The sequence below is a fragment of the Heloderma suspectum genome, chromosome 2, assembly GCF_057233095.1.
Source record: "Heloderma suspectum isolate Gila_16-S chromosome 2, 16-S_ref, whole genome shotgun sequence".
Lineage (NCBI taxonomy): Eukaryota > Metazoa > Chordata > Lepidosauria > Squamata > Helodermatidae > Heloderma > Heloderma suspectum.
The window spans coordinates 398,462,879-398,486,095 of record NC_139459.1 but is presented as its reverse complement, the minus strand read 5'-3'; the positions used below and the strand labels follow the sequence as shown (position 1 = coordinate 398,486,095).

General features: G+C 45.9%; 1 protein-coding gene across 1 annotated transcript; it reads right to left on the bottom strand.

Moving 5' to 3' along the window:
- Positions 1 to 303: 303 nt before the first annotated feature.
- On the bottom strand, positions 304 to 22,958 carry LOC146356602 (vomeronasal type-2 receptor 26-like). The gene is made up of 8 exons (XM_084830216.1): positions 22,791 to 22,958; positions 21,649 to 21,651; positions 20,116 to 20,202; positions 15,258 to 15,497; positions 11,135 to 11,950; positions 9,739 to 9,963; positions 4,713 to 4,839; positions 304 to 1,506 (listed from the first exon to the last, which is right to left on the bottom strand). The coding sequence occupies exons 1-8, from the start codon at positions 22,956 to 22,958 to the stop codon at positions 602 to 604; spliced, it is 2,571 nt and encodes an 856-aa protein (XP_084686342.1). The 3' UTR covers positions 304 to 601.
- Between the last annotated feature and the right edge of the window lie 259 nt (positions 22,959 to 23,217).

Genomic DNA, 23,217 nt, shown 5'->3' with positions numbered 1-23,217 from the left:
TCAGATCATGAGTTTGAAACCCATTTACCTCTTCAACACCAGCACTACCTCACCTTTTCTCCCTTCTTTTATTCCTCCCCCTCCTCCACAAGGGCAAAAGGCTGGAAAGTCAATGAGATAATTCCCAAGCCAATTGGTGAAATATGCTTGCAGAGGAGGTTTTTCTGGTGCTATTTCCTTGCCTCATACAAGTAGGGGGAAGAGGCTGAGGGATGACATCTGGAGAACAATATGGTGATGGCTCTCTGTCTAATCTACAGTACAGCCTTGAGCATCAAGCCTGGTTTCCACACTTTGTTTGTTAGTTAGTTTGCTTGTACATTTATTTTTACAACATTTCTGTACTGCTGTTGTGCCCTCAAAAGGGCCTCCAGGGTCATTTACAGTGGTTAAATCGAACAACAATTTAACAACAGAGAGTATGAAAAGCCACACTTACAGAGTTAAAACAAACCTCATCGGTCACAGGATGAAAATGGGAAAGAACATTTACTATGGGGATTTTCCAGAGCTGGAAGGAAGCCTGTTTTGCTAAATGCCAAGAGAACAAGGTCAACAATAATAGAATATTGGCGTGTGTGATCAAAACACCAAATGAAATTTAAACTTCTGCATGTGTAATAATGTGCTCCTTTGTATTCAAATCCGGCCTCAGTATAATCATGTAGCACTTCGGTATGAAGATACAGCCCAATAACCCAGCACTAGAGGCCAAGATAGAGAAGACCTGCACGGCTACCATGTATTTCCCCTTGGTGCTCAGGTAGGTGGGCACAAAGGACACCCAAACACTGCAGAAGATCAGCATGCTGAAGGTGATCAGCTTGGCTTCATTGAAGGCCCCAGGCAGCTTCCGGGCTAGGAAAGCCACTGTGAAGCAGATGGCAGCCAGAAAGCCCATGTAGCCAAGGGCAGTATAAAACATGGAGACAGAGCCTTCATTGCATTGCAGGATGATGTGTTGAGGCTGTGCGTGCATGTCGGAGTCCGGGAATGGTGGAGAGATCCCCAGCCAGGTGGTGCAGATGAGAACTTGGAGAATGGAACAAGAATTGACAATGGAGTTGGCCAGACTCTTCCCCAGCCATCTCCTTACCCTGTTCCCTGGTTTTGTGGCCAGGAAGGCCAGCACCACAGTGATTGTTTTGGCCAACACAGAAGAGACAGCAACTGAGAAGATGATGCTGAAGGCCGTTTGTCGGAGAAGGCATGCCAATTTGCCTGGCTGTCCAATAAACATAAAAGAGGACAAGAAGGAAAGCAGGAGGGAGACGAGGAGAATGTAGGAGAGGTCCCGGTTGTTGGCTTTGACTATTGGGGTTTTGAGGAATTTAATGAAGATTCCTAAGACAAAGCCTGTGATTAAGGACAGGAATAGGGCTAAGGAAGCTAGAATGATCCCCAAAGGTTCTTCATAGGACAGGAACATTATAAGCTTGGGGATACATTGATTCCGGTCCTTGTTTGGATACTGATCTTCCGGGCACTTGGTGCAACGATCTGCATCTGGAAAGAACAAGTGTAAAATCTCCTTAGCGATCTCAGTCCTTTTACATTCCATACAATATATGTTCTAAATGTGACTGACAGCAAACTTTAAGTTTGTACAGTGCACAGCTCAGGACTATTGGTCCTCCTTTTTTTCTTTTTTCTTTTTTTCCCCCTGTGAACAAACCACAGATTGAGTTTCATGAGTTTAAATATGTGTCTATTTAAATCACATCCTTATAGTACTGGGGCTTGAAAAGGTTGGTGGTTCCAGGAGTATTCCTGGGGACTGCCTTTACAGTGCTCCAAAAATTGCCAAATATCTCCTCTTTTGTTAGGGAATTACAGTCTTCTCAGGCCAGTCTGTAAATTGAAAATTCCAGTCTGTAAACTGCAAATGCAATTTTAATGTTGCATTCTAACCATTATGCTATCGGCATGGTTTGACCAAGCATTCTGTAACTGGACAGTTTTGCTTGAAACTTTCAGGATGATTCATGATTGGAGGAAGATCGTGGGACAAAGATCAGGCTGAGTTGAAAACACACACACAGGCAAACAAAAGTCCCTCTGTTGCTATTGCAGAAGAGAACAAGCCCTTGTCACCTAAAACACCATTTCTGTTCTTCCTATATTGGGGTTAGAAGGAAACTATTTTTTCCAAGGTTTAATTTCATTTAGTCTTTAAAATAAGGTGATGGTTGTTTTTTAAATGTAAGGATAGTCAGTGGGTCGAACATAAGCCTCAGTATTCTCAGTAGCTCGGCCTCTCTCTCCCCCTCTGCTGTTTACCTCATGTCATATCCTTAGTGTCTGAGAAGGAGAAAGAGAAGATGACTGCTTGTCCATTTGTTGGTTGGTTGGGTGAATCTGCTGACAAATGTGGGGTGTCAGTACGGATGGAAAGTCACCACCGCATCTGCATTCTGGGAGTGCTCCAGCTGCTGCCACCACTCGCCCAGGTGAGCTGAGCTGTGTGAGACCCTGGAGAGCTGGGGACCTTCCTGCTTGTATCCAGTCCTGGCTCGCATGCATCTTTCCTCTGCAGTTCCTCCTTTGTGGGAGCCATTTTAACACTACATGGGGGCTCTTGTTTTTCGTAAGTCTACTGTTGTGCACAGTGGTGGGTGGCCTCGAAGGGCCATTTTCGCCATTGACTATCACTGACTAAACAAACTTGAACTTTGAAAAACAAAAATAGTTTCCCACTGACCCCAATAGAAGAAAAACAGAAATAGGGTTTTAGGTGACGAGGGCTTGGTCTCTTCAGGAGTTGCCAGACAGGGACTTTTTGTGTCCCTTTGTGTCTCTTTCCCCCAATCCCAGCTACCCTGACGGCATCAGTTGGGCAGGAAGAGGACAAGGAGGAAGCCCCTCCTGCCCTAACCATTGATGCTGCCACTGCGGTAACCAAGCTGGGAGGGGGAGAAGGAAGCAGCATTGATGGTAACGCGGGCTGAGCTGATCCCGGATGCTGCTGAGCTCTAGGGTGCTGGGCAGTGGGTCTGTCAGCGATCCACAGCTTGGGGAGCGGGGTCTGGCAGGCCATGTGTGGGAGAACCCACCAGCCTCTCAGACCCATTCAGGCACCTGCATCAACCCTACGTGTTGGGGAGGGGGAGGGTTTTTCTGGGTCATCAATGCATCAGGAGTGTCCTCACATTCCAGTTTCCAGCAGATGCAACCCCTCCAACTCACCAAACAGCCCACCAAAGGAAACTAGAGAGTGGCCAGGGGGATGCCTAGATTCATACTAAAGGAAGTAAGGTACAGCAGTGAAAGCAACCATGCTGGATGAACCTTGGCAGTAATTCAACTCTCTCTCTGTGTGTGTGTGTGTGTGTGTGTGTGTGTGTGTGTGTGTGTGATGAGTTATGGTATGTACCAATAAGGTAGGAACTTTAGGTATTTTTGATGTCGCTTGAGTGAGTGGCTAATTTATAAAGTGTAGCATTTTGGTAACTGCGTTGCCCTTATTTTCGCCGTAGTCTACATAAAGATTTACGTAGACTACAGAGACCAAATAAGGAACGCAAATGGTGGCTCCCTATGGGGGCCGCCATTTGTGTACGTGCTTTTTTTTTTTTTAAGTCACCCGTGATAGGCTACGTGACGATTTACGTAGCCTATCATGGCTGACTTTGCAGGTCTAGCCATGATAGGCTACGTTAATCATCACGTAGCCTATCACGGGGGCGTATTTTTTTTTTAACTTTTTAGTTCGCGGCCGAGCGAGGTGAGGCGCCTCCTCCCCGGCCTGAATTTCGTCCGGGCGAGGCGGGAAGCCTCCCCCCCGGCCTGAATTTCAGCTGGGTGAGGCGGGAAGCCTCCCCCCCTGGCCTGAACTTCACGGGGGGAGCAGCGAAGTGCCTCCCCACCACCACGAAAAGCTTTGAGGACAGGTAAGGGACTTTTGTGCACCCCTACCACAAACCAAAACCTCCTCTGCCTTTTTTACACAAGAATTGAAACTCAAAACTGGGGAACATGGGCCCCAGTTTCACGTGGCTGAGAACGTGGCTGAGAATGTGAAAGGGCATGCTGAGCCAAGCCCTGTCTGTTTCCTCGCAGATTCAGCCCCTCCCCACCCCCCGCTGTTTGACAAGCTGGTGGAAAGGGCCCCCAATTCTGCTGCAGGAATGGCCCATGTGGAGAACTCTCCTCACATGCCTGTTTTGAAGCAGACTGTGGCCCACCATGACCACTCTGGCAAACAGATGTTTGGCAGGAAAATGGGGGGAGATTGTAGAATGAGATCAAAATATTTGTACTAGATACACTATAGATGTCTACCCAGATGTCCAAGGAAGCTAGCAATTTTGGAAAGCTGTGATGTCTGAAGCACAGGTGCAGACTATCCCCACTTGGAGGTCAACTGGAATGATAAATCATGAAGGCTTTTTAATTATTATTGCACCAATTACTTCTATTTATTAATTAATTCTAATTAATTGGATGAATTCTAAATCAGTTCTGAGGAAACTGAGGAGAGGCGTAGAAAAGCAAGATCCTGAGGAGGCTGAGGAAAGACCAGGAAAGAAAACAGCAGGAGCAGCATTCTGTCCTTAGATGCTCGACAGCCAACAGAAGTAACTGGGTCGTACACTTACGTCTGAGTCCTGGACCGCACAGTTAGAGGCAGCGTTTCTTTTAAGAAATAACTTACTTTAAGGGAGGATTTGCCTTTCTCCTGATGGACTGCCCTTTTCCCAGGAGTCACCCACCTTCATTAGCAGAGATGGTCCCTTCTGCGCAGGGAACACATTCATAGCAGCAAACTGGTTTACCTTCCTGAACCACCTTGATGAATCCAGGGCGGCAGCTTTCAACGCACCTTGAACGAGGTAGGGTCTAAAAAGAAGGACCAGCAAGGCAAATATGTAGCACTGATGTATGTACAGAAATGAGACACAGACCAAGCAGGACCTCTGATTCCCTGGAGACTGGTGGCTCCACTTTCAGTGGAGCTGTGAATGCATTCTGATTTCATTCAGAACCAGACTGCATTCTGAAGGAGCTATCCAAAGTGCTGAACCCTATCCCCAGAAATGGATAGCTCCTTTAGAGTTCTGGGGGGTTCTGGCTGAAGCCCAGAATGCATTTACAGCCCCGCCCACAAAGGATTCACAGCCCCACTGGAACAGGAGCCATGAGCTTCCACTGATGGTATCTCATTTGAAGCCTCTAACTAAGTCCAAGTGCATGCAATAGAAATAACTGCATTTTGATCCCATGTTTAATACCCCTGGGGCCTCCATTTTCCTACTCGTCATCTCTATTGAATATTAGATTGGAAGCACCTTGGGGCAGAGTGCTGTACTCTTCTAGTGTGCACAGTGATGGCGCTATATGAATGAATATGCTGTGTAACCAAAAAACCCTTTTGTTTAACATTTCGCGTTCAGGGCTTTGAACACTCCAAAATGCTACCAAACTACAGCTGTTAGCTGACAGACCCATAAAAGATGTGCTATTTAAATAATACGTCTATTGCATAATGAAAAGGTTTTTGTTTATTGAATTTAACTACTTCTTGAGAAGGCTATGCCTACGAAGTTCTGATCAGGCAAACTTTTTTTTTCTCTTTAAGATAACCTCATTTATCATGGAAAAAGAAAGCAAGAAATATCATGGTTAATATAAAAGAAATCAAACTGCATTTAGAAGGGTCAGAATTCACATCCAACTGACATTAACATCCAACTGGAATGTCTATAGACATAATGTTTAATCTCAAAACTCAGGGTCAAAACACAGTGTACATTAAATGTGACAAGCATCTATTTTCCCCCCCCCCCATTTTCACACTACAGTTGACACAGGACCCTGATCTGGATCCAGTCCCTAGCAGGGGTGACAGGTGGTCTTTTAACATCCCCTAGCCCTAAGGCAATGGACACACAATGGTCTTTAGGATTTATTTGTACACCCTGATGCTTCTTAACCAAAGTTCTTACAATATTTGTTTGATCTTCTGAACCAACATTTAAAATGCAACAAAAAAAGACAACTTATTAGAGAGGGCCAAAGGTGTCTACAAGTCCACTTCTACCCCCCCCACACACACACACAACTCAACTGCCCCTTTATTGCTTCATCCCTGGGTCACAACAAACCTCAGAGGAAATAGCTTGAATCTGGAAATGCTACTTTTGCAGTAATAATAATAATAATAATAATAATAATAATAATAATAATAATAATACAGTTATGAAGTCATGGGTGTGTGCTCAGTAGGCATGTATGGATTTCCCACCATCAGAACTGGACACAATACTCAAGATGAGGCCTAACCAGTGCTGAATAGAGGGGAACTAGTATTTAATGGGATTTGGAAGCTATACTTCTATCCATGCAGCCCCAAATAGCATTTGCCTTTTTTGCAGCCACAGCAAACTACATTGTTGGCTCATCTTCAGCTTGTGATCTGCAACAATTGCAAGATTCTTCTCGATAATACTATTGTTGAGCCAAGTATCCCCAATCTTGAAAATGATCCCCAATTCCGAGATCCTTCTTGATCATAGTACTGTTGAGCCAATTATCCCCAATCTTGAAAATGTGCATTTGGTTTCTTTTAACTAGGTGCAGAACTTGGCATTTATCCCCAGTAAATTTCATTCTGTTGTTTTCAGCCTAGGGCTCCAGCCTATCAAGAACACGTTGAATTTTGTTTCTGTCTTCCAGGGTATTAGCTATCCTGCCCAATTTTGTGTCATCTGCAAATTTGATCAGCATCCCTGCACCTCCTCCTCCTAATCAGTAATAAAAAAAAATGTTGAAGAGCACTATGCCCAGGACTGAGCCCTGTGGTATCCTGCTTGTTACCTCTCCCCAGTTTGAGAAGGTCCCACTGATAAGCACTCTTTGAGTCCGATTCTGTAGCCAACTGTGGATCTACCTGATCGTTGTTTCACTTTGACCTACTTTGCTCATCAGGATGTCATGGGGCACTTTGTCGAAAGGTTCCCTTTTTGCCCAGCTGAAAACTCCAAGAGCCAAATCAGCACTCAGATCAGAGGCTGCATTTCAAGGCTTTAATTCCATTTCCTCTAATGAGGCATACAGGTGCAAATTGCTAGAGGCTACAAAAGAAACAACCTTCACGGAGTTCAAAGGGAAACTACAAAAGTTGATCTCCTTTTGGGAAAAAAGGTGGCAAGCTCTCTTAACTTAAGGGGTGGGAGGGGAAGATCTCCCCCTCTCCTGTGACACATCCGGGCGTGGCTGTTGATGCTGAGCCAATCGGCAGAGTGCAGAAGTTCAGCCCATATGACCTCACGTTTGTGCCTGCATCTGCAACTTGCGTCTAAAAGTTCAGGTTGTTCTTCTGTTTCTCTCCCTGTCCACTATCTGTCTCAGGGATGTGCAAAGGGGAGATGGACTCTCCATGCAGCTGTGCCTCAGAAGCCTGGGAAAGTTCCTCCCCCACCTGTAGCAGCTCTTCCTCAGAATCTGAACTACTCAGACACTCTGTATGCTCAGGGGCAACCCTGAACCTTTGCTGAAGTCGAGGTATATTCTGTCCACAGCATTCCCACAGTCCACAAGGGACATTAGCGGATCCAAAGATGAGATCAGATTAATCTGCAAGCTTTGTTCTTGACAAATCCATGTTGGCTTCCAGTAATCCCTGCATTGTTTTCAAGGTGCTTACTGACTGATTACTTGATAATCTGCTCCAGAATTTTCCCAGGGACTGATGTCAGACTGACTGGTTCCATCTTTTTGCCCTTTTTGAAGATAGGGACAACCTTAGCCCTCCTCCAGTCATCTGGCACTTCCCCCGTCCTCCACAATTTCTCCAAGAGAATAGACAGTGGTTCTGAGAGTTCTTCTGCCAGTTCCTTTATTAGTCCAGGATGTAGATCTTGAAGAATTGCTGCTAGTTGAAAAATAAGGACATAAGAAGAGCCATGCTGGATCAGACCAAGGGTCCATGTAGTCCAGCATTCTGTATCAAGTGATTCTTGATACTGAGGGGTATTTTTTTATTCTGGTAGGGAAGTATATGGGTAAATTAATTGCTACAATCAACATATTAACTGCTACAATCAACATATATGGGCCAAATATTGATTCTCCAGCTATGTTTCATGATTGTTTTGCTAAACTGATTGATAGCACATATGATTATTTAATGGTGGGTGGGGACTTTAATGTGGTCTTACAAACTTTGTTAGATGGGAATGCACCTTCTCCTAAGACCACATCTGCTGGGAGACTGCCACTCCAAGCTTACATAATGGGACATGGTTTAATTGATGCTTGGAGAATTTTACATCCTGCCGACAGAGAGTATCCTTTTATTTCACCAGTTCCTCATAATGGCATTACATTAGACTATTTTTTTATCTCTATTTCTTTAGTAGGTGAAATGAAAGACTGCAAGATGGACAAGATTGACACATCGGTAGTGTTAGATCATGCCCCAATATGTTTGGAACTGCAATTGTCTGACACTTCTAGGGCCTTTAGTCTTCATAGAATCATAAAATCGTAGGGTTGGAAGGGGCCCAGATGGCCATCAAGTCCAATCCACTGCTTTTTGGTGCTTTAATCGTTCTCCTCTCAATGATGAGAAGTTTACAACCCAGATGTTAGCTGAACTAGCAGAGTGTTGTGATACTAATGGGAGTACTGTGGGTTTGTGTGCCATTGGTGGGAGGGCAGTAAAGATTTTCACGAAGGGCCAAATTATTTCTAATGCTTCTTGTAAAAAAACAAACACAAGAACCGTAAAAGAACTCAACAGACGTTTTTAAATAGGAAGCTGAAATCTCTTATAACTCAGTTTGCCACTTCCCCTACAGCACAACTGTAGAAAGAGCTACAGAATAATAAACATGAGCTCATGCTTAGTATGCGGTGGTAGATAGGCATAACTTGTGAATGGACTTATATTTCGGTATTTGGTCTGATTTTACTGAACTTTACGTGTAACGCATTCTCTCTCTCTCTCTCTCTCTCTCTCTCTCTTTTTCTTCCTAGAATATTGTAATATTTGAAACTGGGGATTTTAGAATATGTTGTTATATTTCTTAATTTTGTTTTGTTTTGTTCCTTTTGTTTGTTTGTCTGTTTTGTTCTGTTAAAATTCCAGATACAAAATGATAAAAAAGACTACTAGCCATTGATAGCCTTTTCCTCCAGGCACTAGTCTGGCCGCCTTTTTAAACCATCCAAATTGGTGCCCCTCACTATATCCTGTAGTAGCAAATTCCATAGGTTAACTACACACTGTGTGAAGAGGTACTTCATTTTATTTTTCCTGAATCTCCCACCCATCAGCTTCATAGTATGACTCCGGGTTCTAGTATTTTGAGAGAGGGAGAAAAAGTCTCTCTATCCATATTCTCCACACCATGCGTAATCTGGTAGACCTGTTTCATGTCTCCCATTACCTTCCAGGCTTATTGGAAAATTGACAGGGATTCAAAGGCAGACCTACAGAGTGGCTTCCATAGGTGGTCTTTATAGAGCCATTGCCCTGTCTCATTCACAGAATATTATTGTGGGGGGAGTGCAGATGAAGCACATCATACCCGTGCCATTCTGTCCAACCACTTCTTGCATCTTTAGACTTCCCACAGAATATCCATTAAAGAAAGAAAGATGTAATCGCTGGATGATGTTTCTGATTGGTAGCTCTATGAGCCTGCTGTCTGGTACTGCAGTTCAAGTCTGTTACAGTTATTAGAGCTTAAAGGATGGCAAATAGAGTGAAGTGAAATGAATGATTTTCCCTACCTTGGGGATTTTCCCCACAATGGCATCCTGATGAATGGTGAACTTGAGGCTTGAGGAATCCTGTCTTTCCATACTCGCAAGTTTCACTCTCATGACAGACCGATTGGGAAGCACCACTGAGTACACGATGTCCATGTTGACTGCCAGGTCTCCATTCTCATCCAAATACATTCCATCCATGATGGACTTATTGTTAACATGGGGATTTCTCAGGAAAGGATGAAGCTAGAATGGCAGAGAAAACACCAGCATGTAGGAAACATGAAACCACATGGGATAACTCTGTTCTGCCCATGTCATGCTTGAATCTCCCATGACTTGAGGATAGTTCCAGACTTGCTCCTTGGTTTTGTTTTTTCACACTTAAAGCCTCTGATTTCATTCCCCTGTCAGCCTTAGCATTGGGAAGCTAACGCCATTCAACACATAAATTTCCCTTTTCCGTTACATTGGCCATAAGACACATATGTCTTTTGGTCTTCTGAGGAGAATTCTGCAGTCCCAGTCAGCTCTTACTGTAAGCAGAGATACCCCAGCCACTCCACTGGGCACATCTGGGGCACCATTAAAAGTCAGCAAATTTCCAACAGGGACCTGATTGGTCTCTGTGTGAACAGAATGCTGGACTAGATGGACTCTTGGCCTGAACCAATGTAGCTCTTCTTTGGTGTTTATATAGTGCAAAAGTAAGGGGCAAAGAACAAATTGGCACAATTTTCACCCGAAAACATAAAAATGTATACGGCTCTCAAACATGTGAGCCATCCAGACATCCAAACTGCCTCCCTCATCGGCAGGTTGATGTGTGGTGCCATCCAGACATCCGGTAGAGGAGACGGCACCACAGATCGACCTGCCAATGAGGGAGGCAGTTTGGAGAGGGTGGAGCTATAGTGAAAACCAACTGACGCCCAAGTAGCAGCCCAGTCAGGAGACAGGAAGGATAAGATAGACCTAAGATAGACATAAGATGGCCCATTCCAGCATTGAAGTATGTGAAATAGACCAGTTCTGGGACAGAGGAGTTGAACCAGTGCCAGGTGTGGCAACCACTGATACGTTAATGTAGTTCAGCAGTGCCTCCGAGAGCATCTGGTAAGTTGTCACCGTGCTGGGATGCCTGTGTAGGCTGATCGGGTTTAACCACAAGTATCCCAAAGCATTTCTATTTTTTATAAGTTTCCTAGGGCTGGGTTGAAAGGTGGCATCTTTGACAATTGGGCTTAGAAACTCCCCAGGCAGCTGAACAACCTGGAGTGTCAGGAGATTTACCATTACTGATGGAAGACAATCAGTAATTCTTTTTTTTCACAGCATGTAAAGAAGGGACCTACTAATTGGATAAAAGAAACCCCACCCACCAAACCCCAACCATAACACACGGAAAAGGGAATACCTCCAATGGCTGTATCCTTTGGATTTCCAGCCTGCCTCCACCCTCCACCACCCTCCTCTTGGATCTGGATGAATAAGCAGCATCTAAGGCATGGGCCACAGCCTGGACGGTGTTGTAAATGGTGTAGGTGTCTAGAGATAGAGTTCTCTCCATGTCTTCTTGGGGCAGGGCCTCCAGTTTGTCATACGCTCTGCATCTTGTCCAGCCTTTCACAGACAGGGCATGCTTTGAATAGGGACAACTAAATGCTTTCTCCACAAAATGCTTCATGATGGAGTAAAAGTGTAGAAAATCATCATAGTTTGCCATTGTATTTGTCTGGATTAAGAAGGAAAAAAATCCGTTGATGTGTAGGAAAGGCTTCTCAAAATACATCAAGTTTAAGGTGATGTCCCCTATAACTGTTGTGATGCAGACCTTTCCTACAATGGAATTTATCTGGTGTTCGATGGTTGTTTGTATAGCATATATTCCAGGTATGAAAGAACTAGTCTCTACAGAATAAACAAAGACATTGACTTGTCTCCACTTTTGGAACAAAGCAGTGCTGACCGCTACTTGGTTTGTATTCAGCCCTGCGATGGTTTCCGAGAAAAACACACAAACACCATTCCTAGTGAGCTCAGTTGTGAAGGTCTTCAAGAACGTCTCTCCTTTGTCAGTGGCTGATGCAAAGAGACCAATCAAGGTCCATTTGAAATGCAGGAGCAGTTTCACAATCCCCTGGTGCTGGATTCCTTCTTTGGGGACCATCCGGCAGAAAAAAGGGAACTGCGTTTTATCACTCAGAACATGGGAGACAAAAGCATAAGTGACCTGCCAAAGAAAATAAGAGACTGATGGTTTGTTTTGTTGCAGAACTAGATTTCAATAGGGGTGAGCGGATCACTTACTTTTTTCCAGTCCGGGGCATCCCCTGGGGGGGGGGCAGTGATTTGACCCTCCACCCTGGAATCCCCCCAGCCGGCTCCGCTCCATGGTAAAGCCGCGGAGCTGCCTACTGGGGCTGGCTGCAGCCAGACCTCTGGCTGCTGCCGCCGCGCTGCGGACGCAAAAGGCGGACACTATACTGGCTGACATTTGCCTTTGTTAGGGATGTCAGAGGATTCTGCCACGAATCTCAGTGAGGCCGAATGCCGGTGCATTCGGTCCCCCCAAATCCGTGGCAGAACGAAGCTCCCCTGCCCCACCACCCCATGAAAGGTGCACGAAACGGAGCACTTACTTGGTGCCTTTCGTGATGCTTTGCGAATGGCAGCCGCATCTGCGGCCGCCATTCGCTTCCCCATTTTTTCCGTGATAGGCTATGTAAATACTTACTTAGCCTATCACGGCAAAAAAAGGGAATGCAAACGGTGGCTGCCATAGCCGCCGCCATTTGCGCCCCTGTTTTTTTGCCATGATAGGCTATGTAGATATTTACATAGGCTATCACGGCAAAGGACAGGGGTGCAAATGGTGGCTGCTATGCCATTTCCGCCCCTGTTTTTTTGCCGTGATAGGCTACATAAATATTTACGTAGCCTATCATGGCAAAAAAACAGGAATGCAAATGGCGGCAGCCGTAGCTGCAGCCATTTGCATCCACAGGCTCCACACGCCTGCAAATGCACCTGGCCAGAGGATCCGTGGAGTTGCCATGGAGTGGAGCCAGCCGGGTTAGGATTTCGAGGGGAGGTGCGGAGCGCCTCCCCCCCACCATGAATCACCCCCTTTGAAAAGGTAAGTGACTTTCGCACATCCCTACATAAGTATTTAAGTAGCCTATCATGTGGCCTAAGGAATGGACGAAAATGGCGGCCATTGCAATGGCTGCCATTTGTGGCCGCAGCACCTTGGCAGTGGCCGGAAGATGAGCTGGGGCTGCCACCACCAGGTAGGGATGGCGGAGAATTTCTCCCCGAAACTTTGGGGGGCCAAGCGCCAACGTGTTTGGCCCCCCGAACAAGTTTCGGGGAGAAATCCTCCACACTCCCCCACCCCCCGTCCCCCCCGGGACGGGACTTACCTTCCCTGAATGTCCCTCCCGGCGGCTGGTCCGGCTGGCGGTTCGTCGGGTGTTCGAGCGGGGCGGGAGCGGCAGCCGGTCTTTCGACCGGCTGCCGCCCCCGCCATTGCAATAAAAGAAAAAAAAAAAAACGTCCCCTGATAGGCTACGTGACGATTCACGTAGCCTATCACGGCTAGATTTGCAAAGTCAGCCATGATAGGCTACGTGAATTGTCACGTAGCCTATCACGGGTGACTTAAAAAAAAAAAGTGTGTACGGATAATGGCGGCCCCCATAGGGAGCCGCCATTCCCGTTCCTTATTTGGTCGCTGTAGTCTACGTAAATGTTTACGTAGACTACGGCGAAAATAAGGGCAACGCTATTTGCGTTGCCCTTATTTTTGCCGTAGTCTACGTAACCATTTACGTAGACTACAGCAACTAAATAAGGAACGTGAATGGCGGCTCCCTATGGGGGCCGCCATTCGCGTACACGCTTTTTTTTTTTTTTTAAGTCACCCGTGATAGGCTACATGATGATTCACGTAGCCTATCACAGCTGACTTTGCAGATCTAGCCGTGATAGGCTACGTGAATCGTCACGTAGCCTATCAGGGGGCTTTTTTTTTGTTTTTTTTTACTTTCGTGTTCGCGGCCGGGCGAGCGGGAAGCCTCCTCCCCGGCCTGAATTTCGGCCGGGCGAGGCGGGAAGCCTCCCCCCCCGGCCTGAACTTCGCGGGGGGAGCAGCGAAGCGCTCCCCCCCACCGCGAACAAGCTGCGAGAAAAGGTAAGTGACTTTCGTCCACCCCTACCGCCAGGTAGGTCCGTTCCAGGGGGGATTTTGGGGGGTGGCAGCAGGGTAGTCCGTTCTGCCATGGACTCTGGGGGGGTGGATTCTAAAGAATCCAGCCTCACTGGAGACCACAGTGGAATTCTCCAACTTGCCTAGATTTCAAGTCTTTACCAGATTTCCAGTCAGATTTCTAAAATCTGGCCAGATTATGTCTATTAACTGGTAATTATATTTTCCAAACTTCACACCATTGGACAAAAATTGAAAGTCTCTGATGAACTTCTTTTTAATCATTCTTTGTTTAATTTTGACAATATGCATAAAATACAATAAACATTTAATGTTGATTAAATTTTGTAATCAACAAAATCCATGATGCAAAATAAAACTAATAAATGGGAAAAAATGGGAAAAAGATCCCCCCCCCAAATAATAATTAAAATAGTATATCTTAGTACAAAATATAGTCACAAAAATAAGTAAGGGTTTTAGGGGGAAATTACAAAGATGAATATAAAAATAAACATCATATTTAAAGGGATTTTGTGCATTAAGTAAGCCAAATATTTCTAAAGGTTTTTTGGACTGAATGTATATATGCAATGTCTTCATATATGCAATACAGGTTCACCATTTGGCATCAATGATTCTGGAGTGGTGAACAACAAGATAAAAGAATAAAATCCCATAATTAAAACAATGTAAACATTTAAAAGAACATTGTTATACCATGGAGGGAGCAATCCTATGGCTGCTAGACAGTGGTAGACGGACATAGGATAGGTCGGTTCCCGGGAACCGACCTCGGAGTCCACACTCTGAGGTCAGTTCCCTGAGAACCAACCACAATCCCCTCCCACACTGCCTCATAGGCAGTGCTGAACAGCACCGCGGTCCACACTCAGAAGTGGTGCATGAAGTGGCAAAAATGGGGCATTCCTGGGGGCGTGTCGGGGGAGGGAAGTTGGAAATGCTTGTACAACACATCCTACATGTCATCTGGCTGATGCTTCCTGTGCTCCAAGATTGGTTGTCTAGCCACAGATGCAGGGCAGCTGAAGCGTGGAGGGGACAATCCCCTCCACGCTTCTCCTGCCCTGCATTGGATAGGTGGTCACCTCCGAGTTCAGAGGCAGCCAGCTACCCCGATAGGATTGCACCCTTAGCTATTGAAAGTCCTTGGAAATCTTTCCAAAAATGGCAATAAGCACTTGTGCTGCTTATGAAAACACATCCCACCAACTTGTTATGTAATGGGACTCCATACTGTCCATGGACATTAAAGTTCTCTGGTGAACCACAGGTGAATGTAGATGAAGCGTTCAAATCATTACCCCACCTGTGGGATTTTGTAGATGCCCAACATGGTTGATATCTGGATGGAGGTTTCAGAGTCAGATCCTTCAAGAACCGCCAACAGGTGATCCTGCCTTCCACAACTGTAATTGGGCACATTGGCCTGCCCAGTGGAGAGCAGGTCTAGCAAGGCATCAGAAGTCATTCTTGCATTGAAATGGTTGTCATGGATGCTGTAGCCCAGGGTGATGTTGGGTAAGAGCCTTGGATTCTGGTTGATTGTCTGAATGGCAAACAAGAAGGACAGCATGTTCCAGTAATACGTGGATCCTTGCCTGTAAAGACATTGTGTCACATTGTCACCTTGTCATGCTACTGCAGCTACCCTTCCACCTTACAAGTATTCAACTGGCAGCCAATACCATCCACATAGTATGACAGAGTTGGAATAACAGCAACAGCAACAACACCAACCAAATGTCTCTGTTCTGACCGGAACCACCACCACTCCATTACATGAGCCCTCTTGAGTGGGTGAGGCTAGTTTCACTGCAGTTCAATTATTCATAGCTTTTGTATTGAGGTTGAAGACACTAAATGCATGTCATATCTCCAGGACTATTTTTATTCTTATCCCTATACCATCTGGTTTTTACTTTTATCTTCACTGTTAAATAGGTTTAACAGATCGAGGACACATATTGGGCATAAAACATTGTCTAGAACATCCCTAAGATCAAGTGAAGTCCTAGCAGCACTCCCCTCCACCTGTGAGAAATGCTGAAAACAGCAGCCATATTTCGCCTGCAAAAGCATCGGGAAGCGAAGACAACACCTCCTCCACTTTTTATAGTTGGTAATTATGACATATTCATATTCTAAAAGAAATATGTAACATGTCCCTAAGATCAGCCTCTGTAAGAAAGGACTGGTCAATATGATGCCAGTTTTAGAAAGGGGATTTATTGGGTATCCAGGGAATTAGTTTTATTAAAGTTCTAATAAACAAAAAAAAAACTATTTATTTAGTTATTTATTACAATTCTATACCTCCCTATAGCTGAATAACCTCTCTGGGCAGTTCACAAGAATCAAAACCACAAAGGACATAATAAAGTACCATACATAAAATGTAAACATTCAAAAGTAAAGTATAAAAGTACAAACCAAAATAAAACCTAGCAGCAATGCAGAGATTTAAAATACAATCACACATTTAAAACAGAGCTATGGTTCTTCCTCCCCCTTCCAAAGTTTTCAACCAAGTACCAAAACACAGAGAAATTATGGGCTCACAAAAGCCTTAACGCCACATCTTTCCTAAGAAGAAGGCAGTAAGCGCAAGGGAAATTCTCATTCATCCAAAGCAGATACACCAGGACAGAGAATATGATATGCAGAGGTGACTGTCGAGTTCTGGAAAACTGATGACAATCAACTTAGGTCCACTTACATCTCTTTTTTTAAAGCAGCCTTCCTCCATCTGGTCCCCTCCAGATGTGTTGGACTTCTCCCTGGGAATGATCAGCATTACAGTTCAACTCATCTGGATGGCACCAATTTGGGGAAGGCTGTTCTAGAGCAGTGGTGGGCAGAGTTAGATATGCAGATGTTCTGGACTTCAACTCCCAGAATCCCCTACCAGCATGGCCAATGATCTGGAATGCTGGGAGTTGAACTCCAAATATCTAGAGATCTTCTTTCTGCCCATGCCTGTTCTAGAGCATTGTCTTTTCCAGAATTAGGAGAGAACATATGCGATCCACCAAGGATCTCCAAAGCAGGTGCAGCACTTTAAATAGACAAACTTAAACCAAATGAGGAGACAACTTCTGCCACTTGAATGCGTAATCAAGACAGTTCTGCTGACTCCAAAACTGGTTCTCAAAACATGGCACAGGTTTTCCTTTTATTGAATGCCACATATATGTTGTTAGGGGACTAACAGGGGGGACTCTTCCTTATGTGCTCAGTCCTGTATGATCAAAGGCAGAGTCAGAACCTAATGTGTAAAAAAAATAAAATAATTACTCATCAAAATGTTTACATGGCCAACCTATTGAACAAGGAAGGAAGCCATGTTGGCAATCCATCTTCAACATGATTTATGTTTTAGGGGGGGGAAAACACCAAAAAGACCTTGGCACATTTATTTTGTATTTAGTATGCAAGTTGCCATAACATTCTACTGAAAATGCTCTTACTCAGAAAGTTCGAATGCCTTACTGCACCTCTTGACTAGCATCTCCCTTATAAGCAATATTTCATTACATGGACTTACATTCTCCTAGTCCTATGCAGAAGTTCATTCAGAAATAGCAGTAGAGCTCTGAATGAATTTCACCAAACTGGGAAAACAGGCATTAAAATAGCAAAGGAGATTCAATGGAAGCAAGTGGAAAGTAATGCCGGTTGGGGCAGAAAATCCTAACTTTATATATACACCGACGGGATCTAAGCTGACAGTGACTGAACAGGAAGGAGGTCTTGGGTTAATGTCATGCAGCTGCTGTGAAAAGGGGATCCTTATGAGATGGATCACAGAATGCTGGAGATAGAAGGGGGCAAAGAAACCTGTACGAGGGTCAAGAAGCAACAGTAAGAACCAGACATGGAACAAACGATTGGTTCAAAATTGACAAAGGAGTACGACAAGGCTGCATATTCGCCCTGCTTATTTAACTTATACACAGAGTACATCATGACAAACGCCGGGTTGGATGAATCACAGTTCAGAAATAAGAATGTCGGGAGAATTATCAACAACCTCAGATACGCAAAGGATACCACCCTAATGGCAGAAAGTGAAGAGGATCTAAAGAGCCTCTTGCTGAGGGTGAAAGTGGAGAGTGCAAACGCTGGTTTGAAACTCAGCATTAAAAAAACTAAGATCTTGGCATCTGGCCCCATCACTTCCTGGCATATGGAAGGGGAAGAAATGGAAGCAGTGACAGATATTATTTTCTTGGGCTCCAAGATCACCGCAAATGGTGACTGTAGCCATGCAATTTAAAGACGCTTGCTCCTGGGGAGGAAAGCTATGGCAAACCTAGACAGCATAGTAAGAAGCAGAGACATCACCTTGCCGACAAAGGTCCGTCTAATCAAAGCTATGGTTTTCCCAGTAGTAATGTATGGCTGTGAGAGCTGGACTATAAGGAAGGCTGAGTGCTGAAGAACTGATGCTTTCGAACTGTGGTTCGATTGATATACCATGAAAGATACTTAAAATAGCTGTAAGTGATTCACAAGATACATAAATACCACCAGGGAGGGAGAGCACCTCACTTCCTGAGGCCGTTGGTTCCACTGTCAAAAGACTCCTATATTAGCAAGCTTCTCTTCAGGTTTAGCCATAATCTGCTTACCTGAAATCCCCCCCTGCCCCCGTTCTAGTCCTTTCCTTGAGGAAAACAGAGGCCAAGTCTGCTCCATTTTCAGCCGGACAGCCCTTCAGATATTTAAAACCTGCAATCACATCCTCCCTGAATCTTCTCTTTCCCAGGCTAAAAAATCCCAACTCTTTTGATCATCCCTTCTAGGACACGGATTCCAGACTAACACTCGCAATGTTAATTAATAGGAAATTCTGGAGATGGGGACAGATGGTGGGAGCAGTGTTTGCCACCCTAACTGTGTATGTTCTCCTCATTGATGGGATGGCAGAAAGACCGCACTGTCCTAGAATATGTTACCACACTTTTGAGTTCAAAAGGAGCCTGGCTAGCTGCAGCACCTGACTTGGCTGGCAAGCTGTCATTTATCACTTATACATCCCCAAGTTGTTCCTGAGAAAGCAAAACAGGACAGTGATTTAGGTTCCAGATAACAGGGCAGTGCCTGGTAATGTTGGGTGATAGAAGCTTGTGAAATCAGTAGTGCTGGAGTAGCAGGAACTCCATCACAGATGCATCGTGACTTACTTGTGGAGTCTGTTGGAAGGAGGCTTGTTGAAAGAGTACGGGAGAAATCTAGGACGTGTTGCAGAGATGAGCCCACTGATGATGTGGTCCCCTGGCCTGTAATAATTCCGTGGGTCTAATTCATCCCTGATCAAAGTCAAGGAGCATTTGGCCTTGCACATCCCACAGGTGGCCGGGGGCAGCAGCAAAAGCAGCAGCAGAATCATTCTGAACAAACCTGGCACAGCCGCCCCCCTTGAGTTTGCTCCTCTCAACTAAACAGACAAAGAATGAGAAGAAGCCAAAGCTGCCTTGCAAGAATGATGCCTACATGGCTTTCCTAATACAGATGGAGCAGAGCCAGCCGAGGTTTCCCATCTGAAGGGGATGAGAGAAGTAAACCTCACACCCACACACTCCCCCTCCCCTGCCCAAACCTCCTCCCCAGCACAGGAGGCATTCATGTGTCTATCTTGTGCACCTGGATTCGAATTGTCACCTGATGTTTGTCTTGAATCAGTGGACTCAATGATGATCTTTAGAAAAATCTCCTGATGTTTGGAGAGAATAACAATAATAAACATTATGATTTTGATAATTATAAGGGGAAGAAGTGGCATCACTTCTCCATCTTTCTGAACTCTCTACTCGGTTCCATGTGCAGGTGAATATCTGGGCGCAAGGGAGAAGCATGTTTGTGAGAACTCACATACCCAACTCCACACTTTTGACATGTGCGAGTGATGGTGGAAAGGGGAGCTTGGCTTGCCTTTTACTGACTTCATATGAAGCAGGATCAAATTAGTCTTTTTGGTTACATGTACATAAACATTTGCCTTTCAGATTGTTATTACAACCCAGCTCAATACTGTTCCCTCTGATAGGCAGTGTCTCCTCTAGGGATGCACAAATCCCACTTACCAGTCTACTGCCAGGGTCCTCTGGGGGGGGCGATCCCTCCCTCCCGCCCCGGAATCCTCCCCAACCGGCTCCACTCACCTCCACATCCAGAGGATTCCCCATGGAATGGCTCTCCAGCTCCGTGGTGCTGGCACTACTGTAACGGTGGCTGCCATTGCCATATACCTTGGAGAAATACAGCTGCAAATGGCGTAGTGGACACCATTTGCTGCTGTAAAGTGCCGCTTTTTACCAAAATAGAGCCGTAAACACCTGCAATTAGGGTAAACATAGGGCTTTATGGCCACAAGTTGCATCCAATAGGCCATTTGTGTCTGTGTTTGTTCCCACAATGGGCTAGCCTATGTCTGTATCATCAGTGCTGCAGAGCCGGAGTCTGGCTCTGAGAAATCCTCTGGACGCAGAGCTGCTCCAGAGGATTCCAGGGGGGAGAAACCAATCACTCACCCCCCTGTGGACACCATTGTGGAACGGACGGTGAGTAATCTGCCCATCCCTAGCCATAGGTCCATGTGGAACCACCAGGAACACGCCCTCCGCTGACCTCAGTGACCAGGCAGGTTGGTAAGGGAGAAGGTCCTCTGTCAGGTTTCCTGGTTCCTGTAATTGTTGTCCTGAGGCAAGATTTGAAATTTGCAAGTGTTAACACAGAGGAATTAAGGTCAGTGGCACACAGAAAGTTTTTGCAAGAAGTCTGCAGCTCCTCTTGCGTTGTGCAAGGCCTCAATATCCTATGGGAACTGCTTTTCTGCCCTTCTCCAAGACCAAAAAACTAGGGATGTCAGACAATTATGCACAAATTTTAAATATGATTGAATTCTGACAAATCTGGTCCGTGGAATTCTCCTCAGAACAGAGCGGCCCGGACAACCTGGATGCAGACCCTTTTTTTTTTGGTCCACCTAATAGAGCTGGTGGAGAATTCCGCCATGGCTTTCAGTCAGGCCGACTGCACTGGCATTCGGCCCCCTGAAACCCATGGCGGAACGGCCTCCCCCCCCCCGCCCCCCTGCAGAATCCCCCCCGGGACGAAGCTTACCTGGGGCGGATGTTCTGGCGGCTCCGGCTCCGGCTCTGGCAGCGGCTACGGCGTCGGCAGCTGGTCTCTCGGCCGGCTGCTGCGGATGCAAATGGCAGCCGCCATAGTCGCCGCCATTTGTGTCCTGCCAGGCTGTCATGATAGGCTACATAAGTATTTACGTAGCCTATCATGGCAAAGAGCAGGGGCACAAATGGAAGCCGCTACGCCGTTTGGGCCGCTGCTCTTTCTGTGATAGGCTACATAAGTAGTTACATAGTCTATCACGGTAAAGGCAGCTACACAAATGGCATAGTAGCCGCCATTTGCATGGCTGCCTTTACCGTGATAGGCTATGTAAATACTTACGTAGCCTATCACGGCAGCCTGGATGGATGCAAATGACGGCTGTTATGGCGGCCACCATTTGCGTCCTCAGCAGCTGGCCGTGGCTGGAACTCCGGCTGTGAATGGCCCTGGCCGGTGGCTCCGCAGAGCCGGCCCAGTGAGGATTCCGGGGGGAGGGACGGAGTGCCTCCCCCCCACCATGAATCCAAGCTGTGAAAAGGTAAGTGACTTTCGTACGTCCCTACCTCCTAATGGCAGATTATACAAAAATAATTACGAAAAGAAATCCATAAATTGGAAAAGGAGGAAGAAGAACTTGATCGGCTTTACCCTTTTTATGAGGCATTTTCCCTGTGATGCGAGGCTTTCTTTTGCTGGGGCTGAATCTTGAAGCCCACAGAAATCCTCCATCTTTTCTGTTTATTGTCTGTGGAGGTGAGGTCAGGTCTGGTGAGGTCAAGTGAGGTGAGGTCAGGACAGGTCCGGTGAGGTCAGGTGACCAAGTGGCATGGGGAATCCCTGTGAAGGGCTTTACGCTTTCTACGAAAATAAATATGCATTTTCCCCATCACCTGAGGCTTACAGAGACTGGCGGCGGGCAGGCGGAAAGGATTTTTCAGTGGTACTTACAGAATTACTTACATAAGTTCAGGGAACCAGAAAAAAAGAGGGAATCCAGGGCATGCAGATGGCAGAATGGGGCGGCCCTTGGCTCTGCGGAATCCTCGTGGAGTGGAACTGCTCTGTGCTGATTCTGGGGGGAAGAACAGATCACTTCCCCACTCCCCACGGATTCCCCACTGGAATGGACGGTGGGGAGTCCTTACATCCCTACCAAAAAACCCTAGTCCCCATCCAGTTACAGGCCACATGTTCCCAGATCAGCAGAATTTGGGGGTACTTTGTAACAGGCTTGTAGCATTAGCATAGAAACACCTATACATGGTATCCCTCCCCAGATGTCTCTGGTGCATGCCTCGTCTGCTATGGCACTTAAGCCTCTTTGACTGGCTATCATGTTTCACCGTATGCCGATGGCTCATTTCTTCCCCATCTCCATTTGGACAACTGGAAATATTTTGACCTTCATCCCCCAGGAATGATCCATCATGAATTGGATGCTTCCCAGGTCATGTTGGCTTTACCACAGGGATCAGTTTAAAAGCTGCTTTGCCAGCTTGTTTGTTTGTTTAACAGCAACAGTCTGGTTCAAGTGGAGCCCATCCCCCTTGTAAATGCTCATCTTGTCCCAAAATGTTCACCAGTGCTGAAGAAATCTGAACTCCTCCTCCTTGCACCACCATCTCATCCACCGGTTGAGGCTCCTCAGCTTTGCCTGTCTAGCTGGCCATGCATGTGGAAGGGGTAGCATTTCAGAGAAAGTCACCTTGGTCATCATGGATTTCAACCTTCTCTCATGAAAGCTAAATTTGGGTTCCATGACCTCCTGCCCACAATTCTCCATGTCATTGGGACCAACATGGACCATGACCACAATCATCACCCCAGCACTACCTACAGAGCTCTGTAGATGGCATGTGATATCAACAACCATTGCACCAGATAGGCCAATTATCATGTTGCCCATCACAAACCCAGCTGTCCAGTGATCAGATCCTCACAAGCAAAACGCCCCCACGTACTGGAATATTGGTTCATCTTCTGAGGAATGGGTTTCTTCCAAGGGAACATTCCTTCTTCCATAGAATGACACCCTACTTCCCAGAGACCCCAATTCTCCATGACAGCAGAGCTGCTTTCACCCAGGATTGGGACACTGCTATTAGGTCCCTCAAGGTCACATCCACCAGCCT

Excerpts from the sequence above, each read along its gene's own strand:
- LOC146356602 (XM_084830216.1), bottom strand. The coding sequence starts at position 22,958 with ATGGTTGTTGATATCACATGCCATCTACAGAGCTCTGTAGGTAGTGCT. Across the intron at positions 15,498-20,115 it reads GGAATCCTCTGGATGTGGAG|ACAATCAACCAGAATCCAAG; the intron begins GTGAGTGGAGCC and ends TTTGCCATTCAG. Across the intron at positions 4,840-9,738 it reads TTGTGGGGAAAATCCCCAAG|ACCCTACCTCGTTCAAGGTG; the intron begins GTAGGGAAAATC and ends CCTTCTTTTTAG.